Source organism: Myotis daubentonii, chromosome 5 (genome assembly GCF_963259705.1).
Source record: "Myotis daubentonii chromosome 5, mMyoDau2.1, whole genome shotgun sequence".
Taxonomy (NCBI): Eukaryota; Metazoa; Chordata; class Mammalia; order Chiroptera; family Vespertilionidae; genus Myotis; species Myotis daubentonii.
The window spans coordinates 57,785,924-57,802,556 of NC_081844.1; the positions used below are offsets into that span (position 1 = coordinate 57,785,924).

The 16,633-nt window shown below is 43.9% G+C and overlaps 1 protein-coding gene across 3 annotated transcripts in view; it reads right to left on the reverse strand.

Moving 5' to 3' along the window:
• The window catches only part of ARHGAP10 (Rho GTPase activating protein 10), a 262,224-nt gene that overhangs the window by 146,811 nt on the left and 98,780 nt on the right, over nt 1-16,633 (reverse strand). For all 3 annotated transcript variants that reach the window (XM_059697888.1, XM_059697887.1, XM_059697886.1), the window contains 3 exons: nt 8,679-8,780; nt 3,881-3,991; nt 435-539 (listed from right to left, as the gene is read on the reverse strand). In XM_059697888.1, coding sequence (XP_059553871.1) covers nt 435-539; nt 3,881-3,991; nt 8,679-8,780 — 318 coding nt within the window. The remainder of the gene's footprint in view (nt 1-434; nt 540-3,880; nt 3,992-8,678; nt 8,781-16,633) is intronic.

Here is a 16,633-nt window from a genome sequence, read left to right on the forward strand (position 1 = left end):
GAAAAAAAATACTTTGGTAACTATATGAGGTGACATATTAACTAAACTTATCGTGGTAATCATTTTGCCATATATGTAAGCCAAGTATCTTCTACACCTTAAACTTACACAGTGTTGTCTGGAAATTACATCTCAATAAACCTAGAAAAAATAAAAATTAAAACATACTGGGTGACTTTTCAGAAAACAAGGGAAGAAAAATAAATTGCATGAAGTTTTAAAAGGAGCCACCAGGTGGCAGAATTCCCTGAGCCTCACCCAGTTAAGAGAGCAGTTTGTTACGCTCATTGACCAGAAGGTGGCAATCTAGCCTCAGTTTCTCAATACCAACAGATCAGGCTGGTCTCAGGTTTAAGATTTTGCGTGTAACAAATACAGATCAAAAGCACACATCTCTAACATCTTCTAATACCAGAAAGCTTTCATTTCCTTACATTCTGAATGTTGATCTGTAGTTCCATTTTGTAGTGATTGAAGTCTTTGGCAAGTTCATGGCCCTGATGATAGAAAGTAAACATTCCCTGAAAAAATGACAGCATCTAAGACAAAAAAGAAAGAGTCACATTAGCACCAAAAAACTCAGGAGGAAAAAAAAGAATAAAAACAGCCGAGTTATTTCCCCTTATCTCACTGTGATTCTAATGAAGTAAAATAATTAAAAGGAAATCACTCGAATTAAATTAAATCCAAATGCATCTTAATTTGCCCTTTAAAAAAAAATTTGTGATTTTTACCCCTTAAATATCAAAGCCATGAGACAGTGTTTATAGTACAACTAGAGGCCCGGTGCACAAAAATTTGTGCACTCGGGGGGGAGGGGGGGTCCCTCAGCCCAGCCTGTGCCCTCTAGCAGTCTGGAACCCCTCGGGAGATAACGACCTGCTGGCTTAGGCCTGCTTCCGGGTGGCAGAGGGCAGGCCCAATCTCTAGGCGCGCCCCTTGGTCGGGCTCAGAGCAGGGCCGATTGAGGGGTTGGGGCACCGCCCCCTGTCACACTCAAGGCAGGGTCGATGGGGAGGTTGCGGCGCCACCCCGTCACACACAGAGCAGGGCCAATCAGGGGGTTGGGGCTCCGTACCCTGTCATGCACAGAGCAGGGCCCATCAGGGGGTTGGGGAGCTCCCCCCTGTCACCCACAGAGCAGGGCCCATGAGGGGGTTGGGGAGCTCCCCCCTGTCACTCACAGAGTAGGGCCGATAGGGGAGTTGGGGCACTGTCCCCTGTCACACACAGAGCAGGGCAGATTAGCAGGTTGGGGTGCTGCCCTCTATCACCCACAGAGCAGGGCCAATCAGGGGGTTGGGGCGCCACCACTGTCAAACTCCGGGCAGGGCTGATGGGGAGGTTATGGCTCTACCCCGTCACACACAGAGCAGGGCCCGTGGGCAGGGGTGGGGTTGGGGCACTGCACCCTGTCACACACAGAGCCGCAGGGCGATCAGGGGGTTTGGGTGCTGCCCCGTCAGGCTGATCCCAGTGCCGGGAGGCCTCGCGGCTCTGCTGATCCCAGTGCTGGGAGGCATATTACCCTTTTACTATATAGGATAGAGGCCTGGTGCACGGGTGGGGCCAGCTGGTTTGCCCTGAAGGGTGTCCTGGATCAGGGTGGGGGGCCCCACTGGGGTGCCTGGCCAGCCTGGGTGAGGGGCTGATGGCTGTTTGCAGCTGGTCACACACCCTTCAGGGTGGGGGTCCCCACTGGGGTGCCTGGCCAGTCTGGGTGAGGGGCTGAGGGCTGTTTTCATGCTGGGGGTGACTGTAGCTCCCAACCGCTCCTTTTTTCCTTTTTTTTTTTTTTTTTATTCTGGGCCAGCTTTAGCTTGAGGATTGGCCCCAGCTCTTAGGCCTCCGCTGCTGAAAGTAGGTTTCTGGCCTTTGCTTACAATGTTGCGATCCTGCTGGCTGAAGTCCGGCGGTATTTGTTGCATAGTTTCTTAAACTTCAAGCTCAGAGGCCTGCAGCCACGGGGAACGTTGGTTTCCTCCGTCACTGAGGCAAGCAAGCCTCATGTTAGTTTCAAGCTGCCTGGCTGCCGGCCGCCATCTTGGCTGTCAGTTAATTTGCATATCTCGCTGATTAGCCAATGGGAAGGGTAGCGGTCGTACGCCAATTACCATGTTTCTCTTTTATTAGTGTAGATGTGTAAAAGAAAAAGAATTCTACATCCATTTGTTCTTTTTAGTAGAGAAAATTGCTATATTTATCATTGAAACGGTATCATTGTAGGTCAACAGAATCTATACAGAAAGTGAAGTCACAGAATCAAAGAGCTAAATGGCAGCCAGGGTGGTGCCACCTGTTTTGTCAACAAGGACTTTCAGTCACTGGGCAGAGAGGAGCAGTAATTAAGCCCTGGGTTTCCTACCAACTCTCCACCTGCCTCTCTCGATTAGAAGGCAGCTGCTTCTGCCCCACATGTGAGTAAATCTTAAGTGAGCAAAAGTGATTTGGGGTGAGGGTTGAGGAAATCTTGAAATCCATCTTCTTCAGAATGTCACGGAGTGAATAGTTAGGAACTTGGGACTCTGACCTCCAGTGGCCAGGAGGGGTCAGTTCCCAACTTCAGCACCGTTAGGAGGCCTTGGCCAAAGTACTGAAACCGACTCTACTTCAATCTGCTTATTTGCTAAGTGAGATTATAAACATATCTCCTCATTGAGTCACTCTGTGGAATAAAATTGCATGAACACAGGAAAGGACTTAGAACACTGAGTTGAACGATGACTGAGCACTGCAAATGCTAAATAAATGTCGTCCATTGTTATCTCAGATGAAAAGACAGTTCTAAGAAAGAAAAATTTTTCTCTGATTTAGGTTAATTCTATTACTCCAACTGGAGCATACCTCCCATGAATGCCAATTTTTCGTTAATCATTACTTGATTTTTTTTTGTTGTTGTTTCTCAAAATTATATACACAATGGATAAATTGTAAGGCATGGGAAGTTATACCAATGAAGCTGTTTAAAAAAAAATCAGATACAAAAACATCTACATTAAAATTAATACTGACAAATTCTAGTTTCTTGATTTTTTTGCTAAAACCCACAGTATGAAATACAGTTTACATTTTATTCAGAAAATAAATATATTCATGTGCATAACCTTTAATATATACAGAACTGAAGCTATTAGAATATCTATAATAATAAAAGCATAATATGCTAATTAGACCAGGCATCCTTCTGGACGACCTTCCAGATGAAGCTGGGGCTGCAAGGGAAGCCCGAGTCCTGGTTGCCTGCCAGTGGCCAGAGGGAAGCCGGTGCCGGCAGCCAGGGGAAGGAAGGCCTACTCTTGCATGAATTTTGTGCACCAGGCCTCTAGTATCTATTTAAGCATAAACAAAAATCATGTGTTTCTAAAATAAGTATAAAGCAATCTCAGAATAACACAAAATAGTTTCAAATGTTCCACACACTGGTTCTTAACTTAGGTTGGCATTAGTATTGGGACTTGTATTAGAAATGATCTGTTATCAATAATGGTTGAAAGTACCCAAGTTTGGATAGGTGTACTTGCTTTGGAAACAAACTTGAGTAGAGTGAGTATTATCCCTCTCACTCACATCCCAGTAGCATTTCTTTCACAGGGATGTTCATTAAAGGTGAACCTCCACCTCATGGCAGAGTCCTGGAGACCACGCAGCAAAAGAAATGATACCCATCACATGCTGCTGTGCAGATGAGGCTAAGAACCACGGACTGATGTGTCGGTGATTCATTCCTTGACCTCACGGCTGTGTCCACCCTCTACAGGTTATGGTGCCCCACTTCATAGGTGTGCACTACAGCCTCTAGAAACCATCAATGAAAGCTACAACAAAAAACATTTGTGTCACACCACAAAAATCCAGCAGAACAACCAGCTACAATACTCACAGGTTCCACGAATTCAAACTTCTTTCTTTCTTGGATTTCCTGCAGCTTACATACATATTCGAGAGACAGTTCGTAAAAGTGCTGCCGGTTTTGCTCCACTTGGACGTCTGCCTACGTTCAAAGAATTGAGGCTGGTCAAATTAGAGGCAGCGAGGAGTGAAACTCTTGATCACAAGTCAGCAACACGATAGCCCACAGGCCATGTATGGCCCGCTGCCTGCTTTTTCTAAATGAAGCTATACTGAAACAGCGTTATGGCTGTTCCTTTATATACCACTGACGGCTACTTCCCTGCTACAACAGCCGAACTGAGCAGGTTGCAACAGGGACCGCATGGTCTACAAAAGTCTAAAATATTTACTAGCTGACTCTTTACAGAAACAGTTTCCGACCCTGGTCTACATGTATTGACGTTGACCTCAAAGGACTGAAGATGAAACAGTAAGAGTCTTCATGAAAAACCCAAACAACTGAAACCCAAGGCTGAACCACACACACAGAAGTCTGAGGCCGGCCAGGGAAAGAGGTTGGGGAAACGCCAGTCACCTCAGCACCCACGAGGGAAGGCAGCAGGTGAGGAAGTCGCACTCATGCCACCATATCAAGAGCCGGCTCTCAGATGGATCAGGCTGGGAAGGCCATGCCTAGTCAGTCCTGCTCCTGAATCCTCACAGGGCCTCGTCCCCAGGGAATGAGCACGCACCCGATGGTCAGGCACTGCTCTTAAAAAGGAAGGTCCCAGGGTACTCAGTCTAAGCAGAAAGGAATTGGAAGAGGAGCGCCGTTCCACGGAGGAAGAGCAGAGAAAGAATTCCGGAACCATTCTTACAAGCCAACGTGTAATATAGTCCCGAATTTGGCTAATTATAATTTTAAAATTATTTATCCAGACAATTTTCCAAAAAGATATGCAAAACATATGTACTCATGAGTACCTAAGACAGTCAAATTAAGAGAGACAGAGCCCAGCCAGTGTGGCTCAGTGGTTGAGCACCCAGGGAACCAACAGGTCCCCATTCGGTCAGGGCACATGCCCGGGTTGCAGGCTTGATCCACAGTGGGGGCGTGCAGGAGGCAGCCGATCAATGATGTTTCTTTCTCATCGATGTTTCTATCTATCCCTCTCCCTTCCTCTCTCTCTAAAAATCAATAAAAACATATTTTTTTAAAACAAGATAGAGAAAATAGAATGGAGCTTGCCAGGGGCTTGGGGGTGGAGAGAATGGGGAGTTAGTACGGAAAGAATACAGAATGTTAATTTGGGAAGATCAAAAAGTTCTGAACATGGATGGTGATGGTTGCCTATGTGAATAAACTTCATGCCACTGAATTGTACACTTGAAAATAGTGTTAAAATCTGTTAAAATCATAAATTTTAATTTTTGTCTATTTTACCCTAACAATGTTTTCTTAATTTTGAGAAAAAAATTAACATATAATTTTTTCCTGTCAAATGATTTTTAAGCAAAATAATATTAAGATACAAAAAGTATAACTAAGCCCAAATGAGAATTTCTACCTCACACTCATCAGAATCATGATATTTTTATACCTCTAATTAAACTAGAGTTTGCTAGATCCATCACCAGCAGTTAACAGGCACAACTCCCAGCAAAAACAACGTAATTTTGTTGAGTATTTAACCAAATAAAGATATGAGAAGCTATGAATAAATTCTTCATGTTTCTGTTACTGGAAAATGTACTTCAAAAAATTACACCAGGGTCAGATTTACCAAGTTTGTTTTTTTACGTTTTTGCTGATTCTCTCTCCCGGCTGTTCATGATACTGGAATCACCCTAGCATTGCCAGTCAAATGCTATCCATGCCCCTCTAATGGTCTGATTATTCATTAATCAAATTAATGAATCAAATTAATGAATAATCAGAACATTAACCCAGGATTAAATCACCAGTATCCCTGATATTGTCAGTAGCCCATCATTTACAACAATGCCATGGACACCATGTATACCTTGCAGCACTCTCCTTGGCCTGACAAGTCTAAAAGGCAATCACTATATGTGGTGCAATAATAACTATATTTGGTCTGTGTCTCAGATTCCTAGCACAACGCTCCTAAAACCCATGAAATTTCCTGAGTGATGGGAGTGTCTTTGACCATACCTAGCAGCCCCTTGAGAGCACACCAGAGATTATGCTAATGAGGGCTTGAGAGGGGGCCCTAGACAGTGATAAAAAGACCCAAGTGATCAGGGGGGTGACACTTTCAGACCCGCCCACCACCTCTGGGACAGGAAAGGGGATAGGGAGGGGGACATTACAGATTAAGCTCCATAAAACTCTTACATAAGAACTGATGAGCTTCCATGCTGGTGAAAGCACCCAGGTGCTGAAGAGTGGCACACCCCAGTTTCATGGGGACAGAAACTTCTGCACTCGGGACCCCCTTCCAGATCTCGCCTACGTATGTCTTGATCTGGCTATTCATCTGCATCCTTTCCATTATCCTTTATGATAAACTGGCAAACTGGAGTAAATGATTCCCTGAGTGCTGTGAGCCACTCCAGCAAATTAACTGTAGGAAAACTCTTAATGAGTGGAGAGTATTTGAAAAAGTATTTGAAGGAGTGAGGCCTGTGGATCTGGGTTAGAAACATGCCAGGCAGGAAGGAGACCAAATGCAAAGGCCCTGTGCATAGAATCCACCTGTCCCAGCCCAGCCAGAGCCTGGCAGTCATGTGGGTGTGAGCACAGGTGGGGTGGGAGGAAGCCGTGGGAAGGGTTTGGAGAAGAGGAACCATATGAAGGTTCACTCAGCTTGTCCTATAGAAAATAAACTGTAGGAATACATTGGTGGAATCAGGAGGACCAATTGAGAGGATTCTGCAGAAATCTGCTGAGAAATGCCAGCAGCTGGACCAGGGTAATTCTGAGTATATTCTGCAACTAAAGAAGGCAGAGGCTGGCAGGCTGGGTGTGGATGTAAGGGAGAAGGCCAAGGATGACTCCAAAGATTTTGTCTAAGCAATGTTTAGAATGAGATACCTAATTCGATAGTGAAGTGGAAATGGAAGTTAACTCGGGGCATGAAAATCCCTTCAGGATACCGGAAAACAGAGATAAGGGGAGAAGAGAGGCAGCATAAAGAGAACCTATGAAAACAACAGCTGTCACTTCCAAATCGACAGAGGGTAGGGGGTGTGGTTTTCAATGTAATATGGAACAAAGTAGAGAATGAGAGGAGCCCTACCTGCCTAATACAGTGTTGCAGTTCGGATTAAGTGATATAAAAGCACTTTTCCAAACTGTCAAATGCCATCCAAATGTCAGTCAAAGGTATTAAAGAGACAGAAGGAAGTGTGACGTGTGGGTAAGGTCAAAATGAACTCACACAATTTGCAACTACATTCTGCTGTTTAAAAATAACCCAGGTTTGTACTAGAGTTAATGTTGCTAGTGTCTTTTCTATGCTACTTCAGTAAGTGTATATTGTAGTGGTAAATTATGTCAGGATTCCTTATGTGTTTAAAAATGAACAAATGAAAAAAAAAATCACACTTTTATAGGATGAGTCAAGAGCCTAACAGCTGCACACAGCATTATTTTCAAGGAAAGCATATGTTCCAAATTGAAAACCACTGAGTTTGCATTCAAGTGTGTGTGAGAGAGAAAAAAGTGGCCGGAAATTTAGAAAAGAGAAAGAGAAAATGAGAGATAAGATATAAATTCCTTTCTCCTTACGTACAACTCCCTCAAAAAACAAAAAACAATGAGTCTATTAACAAAAGGAAAACAGATGTTCTCTATCTAATGAAATGGAACCTCCTGAATCTTCAGCATTAAATAAGATTAATGCTGCCTTCACATAAGAGCAAAATGGTCTGTGAGCTTGTTAAATTTAATTCATTTCAAGAAATCTTGAGCCCTGACCGGTTTGGCTCAGTGGCTAGAGCATCAGCCTGCAGACTCAAGGGTCCCAGGTTCGATTCCGGTCAAGGGCATGTACCTTGGTTTCGGGCACATCCCCAGTGGACAGTGTGCAGGAGGCAGCCGATTGATGTTTCTCTTTCATCGATGTTTCTAACTCTCTATCCCTCTCCCTTCCTCTCTGTAAAAAATCAATAAAATATATTTTTTTAAAAAGAAATCTTGAAAGCCATTCAATAACTCAATTCCTGAAAATAACAATTGTTCTTCAGTAATGCTCTTTAAAACTGTTCCTGTGAATATATACTGAGAACCAAAGATTGTGATACTATGAATCCACACTGAATCGATCACTGTAAGATGTATTAGTTATTCTGTGTCTTGTTCCACAAAAACTCTTTTTCCATCATTCAGGGAAGTACATGTTCATTTTTTTCCATCTCTAATATCCTACATGGAAAGTTTTTAAGTTACATGCACCAAAAGATTGATAGATTCCCCAGCAGGGGGCGTACAGGAGGCAGCCGATCTACCTTTCCCTCACATGGATGTCTTTCTCTCTCTTTCTCCCTCTGTCTCTCTCTCTCTCTCTCCCCCGCCTCCCACCTGCTCCCTCCTTCTCTCTCTAAAATCAATAAAAAATATAAAAATATATTTTTTAAGGTTTTTAAAATAAAAACACCTTTTAAAAAAGATATACAAATCATATATGGTGACGGAAGGATGCTTGGCTGGGTACTGAACACACAATGTAATATACAGGTGATGTATTATAGAATTGTACACTTGAAACCTATATAACCTTATTAATCATTGTCACCCCCAATAAACTTAATAAAACTTTTAAAAAGACATACACTGTTTATTCAATTTTAGAAATGAATGAATAGAAAAATAAAAATAATACCTCTTGTAAATGTGAGTCTTTCTTTTTTGCTGATAAATTCAAATGTTTATCAATTAGGGTATAGTTCTTCTCTGTCTCTTTGTCAAACTTCTTTTTTTCTTCCTACAAATCAGAAAAACACAGACAAGTATGATTAAACAGGAAAGAAAATGCATACACATGGTAAATTCACTGGGAAGTTCAAAATATGAAAAAGAATCTGAAAGTAAAAGAAGTGCCACTGAGAGTGAAGTCATCTGAAAAATCTATCTGTACTCAGGCCACAGATTATGCATCAACAAGACAGCATTAGAACTGAAGAGCCACTTACCTTTTTTTCCCTTGAACAGGCTTTATTCCAACCCTGTTATTTTCCAACTCTTCATACTTATCAGTGTTTAGAATTAATGCCATGTCACTTATCCCGTATTTTTTAAAAATGTAAAAGAAGGATATATAATCAGAATATAAAGGTTAAAAAAGCTAATTTGCACTCGGCCAATGTGGCTCAGTGGTTGAGTGTCAACCCATGAACCAGGTGGTCACAGTTCCATTCCTGGTCAGGGCACATGCCAGGGTTGCAGGCTCGATCCTCAGTAGGGGGCGTGCAGGAAGCAGCCAATCAATGATTCTCTATTATCATTGATGTTTCTATCTCTCTCTCCCTCGCTCTCCCTTCCTCTCTGAAATCAATAAAACATTTTTAAAAAATCAAACTTGATATCGATTTGGCACAGAAATGGAATTCACTTAAAACTGGGTTTTTTCTCTATATTAATAACAATAATAATAATCACATTGGGGGGGGGGATCTTGGGGAAAGTTCTCCCTAATTATCTCCAGTATGGATATAACAATAAGATCCTCTGACCAGAAATGCCATCTGAAGGGCCTAAAATAATACTGAGACTCTGTGGTTAATGTTACAAACATCTCTCAGATACTGCCTACAACTAGCATTTGCTTTCTTTTGCTATAGAAGCTCTTTGAGAAAACAAGTGACCAACATTTTAATCGCAGAAAAAAACTATCTCCCCTCACACTGCTTGCCAACTTAAGCAGATTTTTTAATATTTCTGAGCACCAATGAGAGCACGCTATGTCCTCATGCTGTCAAAATGTTTCCATTAACTGCAAGCTACCCCTGACTCTCCAGTGCCTCCTGGAAAGGAACATTCTCTTCCCTGTTTTCCAACTTCCCCTTTCTAAAGCAAAAATAATGAACCAGTCCAGCCCTTTCTGGTATGATCTTGCTTGGATTAGGCAAGGAGCCTGAATAAAGCACATACAGTCTATCCCTTTGCATTGGTCATAATTTTTTTCACTACATGGGGACTACAAACTGCTCCTGTGGGGCCCTAGGTCAGGAGCTGCCAGCTCACCTGAAGAACATACACTGCTGGATAAGAGACAGGTGCAGGAACTGAAGTTTATTACAAACTAGCTGCACAACTTCACACACAAAGTTTAACACCTTCGTTTTCTTATCAAGAACATCACGAAGTATTTTTTGCGCTAGCTCACTCATAGATCCAATCCTAACGTTCCGTATCCTATCCTATACCCATGTGTACGAATAAACTTCTGTTGAAATAGGAGCACTTTTTCTTTATGCCCTAGGTTAATGTACAACCATTTTTTCTTAAGTGAATATATGGTTACTCTGTCTTCTGCTTTTCATGATTATACTCTTCCTCAACTATTGTAGTAACAGAAAAAATAAAGTAAAACAAAGATGTGGCCATTACTACAAAATCTACACTATTTAAAAAAGCTGATATAGCCCTGGCCAGGTAGCTCAGTTGGTCAGAGCATTGTCCCAGTACGCCAAGGTTACAGGTGCGATTCCCAGTCAGGACACATACAAGAAACAACCAATGAATGCATAAACAATTAGAACAACAAATCTCTCTCTCTCTCTCTCTCTCTCTCTCTCTCTCTCTCTCTCTCTCTCTCTCTCTCCCCCCTTCTCCCTCTTTCCCTCCCTCCTCCTTCCTCTCTCTCAAATCAATTTTTAAAGTAAATAAATAAAAATAAAAACCAGAAAAGCTGATATTGTACAGGGCACACAGGATTAGGTGTCAGGACACTCAAGTTCTAGTCATGGCCACTTAGGACTCTAACTGCCCAGAGTTACAGCATTCTCCGAGCATGTCTGCATAGTTTAAAGAGAACAGGAATGGAAGCCATGCAGCTGCATTTACAACAGGATTACTGCAATGCAAGGTCACCAAGTAAAAAAGGTTCACTATCTTTGCAGATTACTTCTGACCAGGAATGTGGAAAACATTTCTACTCATGATTTCTTCTGAATCACAGCATGGGACAAAAGAAGGAATGATGCTAAAATCAGCATCAAAACACCCAGCACACTCAGCAACAGTGGGGGATGGAAATTAACATGTGGGTCAAGTTTGGAATGAAAGAAAAGGGTGATATCAAGGCTCTGTGAAGAAAGAATTTAGCCAAGAAACAACATTACACCCTCCACTGAGAATGGAAATACATTCACTCACACTGACTATGGTATTATACAAATGCTGCTGTGTTTTTGTTTTTGAGTCAGAAGACTTACATAATTATTTATTCCTGCATCTGTTCTCAATGCCCTTTAGAGTATTATTGTTTCTTTGTGCTCATATAACTTTTTGTACTAAAATAATATGAATTATTTCTTTAACACTGTAATATAGGATATATATATATATGTGTGTGTGTGTGTGTGTGTGTGTGTGTGCGTGTGTGTGTGTATGTATGTATACATATATATATATATGTAAATATATATATATATGAATTATCCTATATAATAAAAGCCTACTATGCTAAGTATCCGGTCGACTGGTCAGCCATTCAACCAATCAAAGTGTAATATGCTAATGATATGCTAAGGATGCTCAACCACTCGCTATGACATGCACTGACCACCAGGGGGCAGACAGTCAACCAGTCGCTATGATGTACACTGACCACCAGGGGGAAGAAGCTTCAACCAGTAGGTTAGCTGGCTGCTGGGGTCCAGCCGATCGGGACTGGAAAGACAGGCCGGACACACCCTGGAGCCCTCCCATGGTCCCTCCCCAGCTGGCCAACCTCCCATGTCCCTCCCCAGCTCCGATCGTGCACTGGTGGGGTCCCTCGGCAGACCTGCGCCCCTTCACATTCGGCACGACAACAGAACTACTGGTCGTTATGACGCACATGGACCACCAGGAGGCAGATGCTCAACACAGGAGCTGCCCCCTGGTGGTCAGTGCACTCCCACAGCGGAGAGCAGGCCTAAGCTGTCAGTCAGACATCCCCCAAGGGCTCCTGAACTGCGAGAAGGTGCAAGCTGGGCTGAGGGACCCCCCGCACACCCCGAGTGCACGAATTTTGTGCACCAGGCCTCTAGAGCAGTGGTTCTCAACCTTCCTAATGCTGCGACCCCTTAATACAATTCCTCATGTTGTGGTGACCCCCAATTTCATTGTTACAAATTGAACATAATTAAAGCATAGTGATTAATCACAAAAACAATATGTAATTATATATGTGTTTTCCGATGGTCTTAGGCGACCCTTGTGAAAGGGTCGTTCAAACCCCAAAGGAGTCACGACCCACAGGGTGAGAACCGCTGCTTTAGAGTGTGTATGTGTGTGTGTGTGTGTGTGTAGTTGAGCAACATAAGACAAAAGGCTCTATCAAGGTTCAAATTAAATACAAAGGAAAGCTTTTTTATAAAACTGCATTACAAATTCAAGTACTAATATAATAATAAAGGGTGGGTAGCAATATAAACTAAAGCAAGCTGGAAGAGGAACTCATTAAGGCAGGTGGGGCAGTGGAAAACCAGAAAGCCTATCTCCTCCAGAGGGGAAGGCAGCCACCGCAGCTCCAGCACATTTCTGCCTCATGGAAAGGTAGGCCCAGCCTAGAGGCCGTCCTCTGATTTTTTCTGGAAGAGCTAAAAACCCCAGTGATTTTTAAATTTTAAAAATTTTAAAATGTTTTGACATGAGTAAGCCAAACAAAATTATGTTCATAGGTTAAATGTAATTAATAATTAATGGGAAGTCAGCTTGTCATCCTATCTAATAAAAGAGAAACATGGTAATTAGCGTACATCCGCTACCCTTCCCATTGGCTAATCAGCGAGATCTGCAAATTAACTGCCAGCCAAGATGGCGGCCGGCAGCCAGAAGCTAACATGAGGCTTGCTTGCTTTAGTGACGGTGGAAACCAACGTTCCCCGCCTGCCTTGCCGGCCTCTGAGCTTGCAGTTTGAAACATTGTTACAAATATAGAAGCTAAACAAAACCCCAGAAACCTGCTTTCAGCCAGCTGGGATCTCAGAGCTGGAGTTGATACAGTGTTTCGATTATAGAACCCAAACAAACCAGATACCTGCTTTCAGCAGCAGAGGCCTCAGAGCTAAAGCTGGCCCAGAATAAAAAAAGAAAAAAAGGAGCAGTTGGGAGCTTCAGTCACCCGCCGGCCTGAAAACAGCCCTCAGCCCCTCACCCAGACTGGCCAGGCACCCCATTGGGGACCACCACTCTGAAGGGTGTGTGACCAGCTGCAAACAGCAATCATCCCCTCACCCAGGCTGGCCAGGCACCCCAGTGGGGACCCCCACCCTGATCCAGGACACCCTTCAGGGCAAACCAGCCGGCCCCTACCCATGCACCAGGCCTCTATCCTATATAGTTAAAGGGTAATATGCCTCCCAGCACCGGAATCAGCGGAGCTGAGAGGCCTCCCAGCACCAGGATCAGTGTGACAGGGGGCAGCGCCCAAACCACTTGATCGCCCTGTGGCTCTGTGTGTGACAGGGGGCGGGGCCACAACCTCCCTATCCGCCCTGCTCTGTTCCTGACAGGGGAAGGCGCCCCAACCCCCTGATCAGCCCTGCTCTGTGCCTGGTGGGGGGAGCTCCCCAACCCCCTGATCGCCCTGCTGCTCTGTGTGTGACAGGGTGCGGTGCCCCAACCCCCTGATCAGCCCTGCTGTGTGTGACAGGGTGCGGCGCCCCAACCCCCCCACCACGGGCCCTGCTGTGTGTGTGACGGGGTAGAACCATAACCTCCCCATCGGCCCTGACCTGAGTGTGACAGTGGCAGCGCCCCAACCCCCTGATCGGCCCTGCTCTGTGTGTGACAGGGGGCAGTGCCCCAACTCCCCTATCGGCCCTACTCTGTGAGTGACAGGTGGGAGCTCCCCAACCCCCTGATTAACCCTGCTCTGTGCGTGACAGGGTACAGAGCCCCAACCCCCCCTGATGGGCCCTGCTCTGTGAGTGACAGGGGGCAGAGCCCCAACCCCCTGATGGGCCCTGCTCTGTGAGTGACAGGGGGTAGTGACCCAACCCCGATTGGCCCTGCTCTGTGCGTGACAGGCGGTGGCGCCGCAACCTCCCCATCGACCCTTCCTTGAGTGTGACAGGGGGCGGTGCCCCAACCCCCCAATCGGCCCTACCCTGAGCATGACTGAGGGTGGCATCGCAACCTCCCGATCCACCCTGCTCTGTGCATGACAAGGGGCGGCGCCCCAACTCCCCAATCGGCCCTGCTCTAAGCCCGACCAGGGGCTGCACCTAGGGATTGGGCCTGCCCTCTGCCACCCGGGAGCAGGCCTAAGCCAGCAGGTCGTTATCTCCTGAGGGTCCCAGACTGCGAGAGGCCACAGGCCGGGCTGAGGGACCCCCCTTTGCCCCTCCTCCCTGAGTGCACAAATTTTTGTGCACCGGGCCTCTAGTCACTAATAAAATCTCACATGCAAATTACTTAAAACAGCAAAATTGGACAAATGAGATGCACACTGTGTAACTAGTAAAGGAAATTCATAAAGCTAAGAACCACAATTTAAACAATCAGATCTTCTGAATACATTAGAAATGATGTGTGTGTGTGTGTGTGTATACATACATAAATATATATATATACACACAGACACATATATACATATATATACACATACATAAAAAGGTGTCATTACAAATCACTGAGGAGAAATATATATATGCGTTATTCTCTCTCATCATTGATGTTTCTGTCTCTCTCCCTCTCCTTTCCTCTCCAAAATCAATTTAAATAATATTAATAAAAAAATTAATTCCAGATGGATTGAACGAGTAACAGTAAAAAATTAAGTCATAAAAAAGAGTATTTTCACAGACATCGGAAGACAGAAGGGCCTTCTAAGTCAAAAAGCAACAGAAGAAGCCTTTGCAGAATAGCATTTAAATAAGTTCTATTATCAATAGAAGTTTAGCTCTGGCTGTGCACCAAAAGTTCGCCGGTTGGGCTCCTGGTCAGGGCACATACCCAGGTTGTAGTTTCAATTCCTGGGGTACATACAGGAGGCAACCAATCGATGTTTCTCTCTCACATCAACGTTTCTCTCTCTCTCCCTTCCTCTCCTTACCTCTCTAAAATCAATACAAATGTATTAAACATAATAGTGAGCTTTGCTGTACCCATGTGGTTTCGGCACGACCCTCTTAACTGGAAGCCACATTTTCATTACCTGATTGCTTGAAAATCTGGAGGAGCGATTCTAAATTCTCCCACTGTAACTCTTATGGAGATCGGGCATTTCTCCTTGTTCTTACAGCTCGACTTAGCTTCTATGTGGGCTGGGACCTGTATTCGTTTCCTGCGCCTAAGTCAACTATTGACAGTGCAGTATGGACACTTGGGAATAAGTGACAAACCCCGAGGGAGGCAACACCGCTTCAGAGGAGGTAAGAGTTGAGCTAGGCCATGAGGGTCACTGACCAGCAACCTGGTGTGACACAGCAGAGACCCACCGGTGTCCTGCGATGGAAAATGGGGCTTTTTCAGCAGAGATGAGAATGTGGTAAATAAGAAAATGCAGCAGAATCTACAGAATGAAGGGACACGCCCAAAGTAAAGAGAGATGACTGAAGGAACATACAGCCACAGAGAAAAAGCAAACAGTAGAAAAGATACCTTGGGGCTTTTAAAAAATCCAATTTACAAACTACCTAGCAGTTTAGATGACAGTAAAACCACAAGTTAAACACGTAATTGGGATTGTAGAAACTGGAGAAAAGAGTAAGCAGAACTGAAAGAGCTTCGAGATGAAGGCGAAGGGAAGGGCAGTACCAGATGGGAAAAAGGAGAAAAGGGAAGACATTTTGTCATTCACATCCAAAAAAATCCTACTGTGGTCAACTTTTAAAGACTTTTTTTTAATCCCCACATGAAACTGCCTTATGCTATTTCAAAGAAGATCCTTAACCTAAGAGAATCAGTTGTGTGTGTGTGTGTGTGTGTGTGTGTGTGTGTGTGTTTTCTTAAGTATCCCAGGTAAGTAGATAAACCAGTGGAACAAGACCAATGTGCTTGTCAAAATATGATTGAATGTTTAGGAAGCAGAGATGTAGAAAATAATCAAATGCCCCGATTACAAAGCCTTCCAGAATTCTCAGTAGAATTGGTTATTTATTAGATACCTTATAGAGTAAGACGGAGTAGAGGCTACTAAGAAACAAAGAATAAAGCATAGTCTTTTCTCTTAAAGGTTTAGCAATCTAATAAAAGAAGCAGATGTTTATCTATTACAAGAACATCACCATTCTCTACTCTTTATTATAATATACAAGACTGCTGGCAAAACAAAAATAAAGGCTTCTGCCTATGACCTACAGTGACTGGCCTGCTCAAGGGTAACATCAATAGGTATAACAGGCAACACACATACTGTACAGCACAAGAAGGTAGGATGGATCCTTCATAAACTTGAAGCCAGAAGAACAATGAGGAAATAAAAAAGGGGGACTTTGGGATAGAATTTGGCCAGTAACCAGCTCCAGGCATAAACCAAAACTATTAAAATAATTTGTCGTTTTCATATGGCAGTTTCTTTTGCAAGTTGCTTTATAGGCTATACTCTGAACAAGAAGCTGGCTTGGGACATCTGACGGAGAGGAGTCAATAGAAAATCCAAGGTGAGGAAGGAATTTAGGAGAA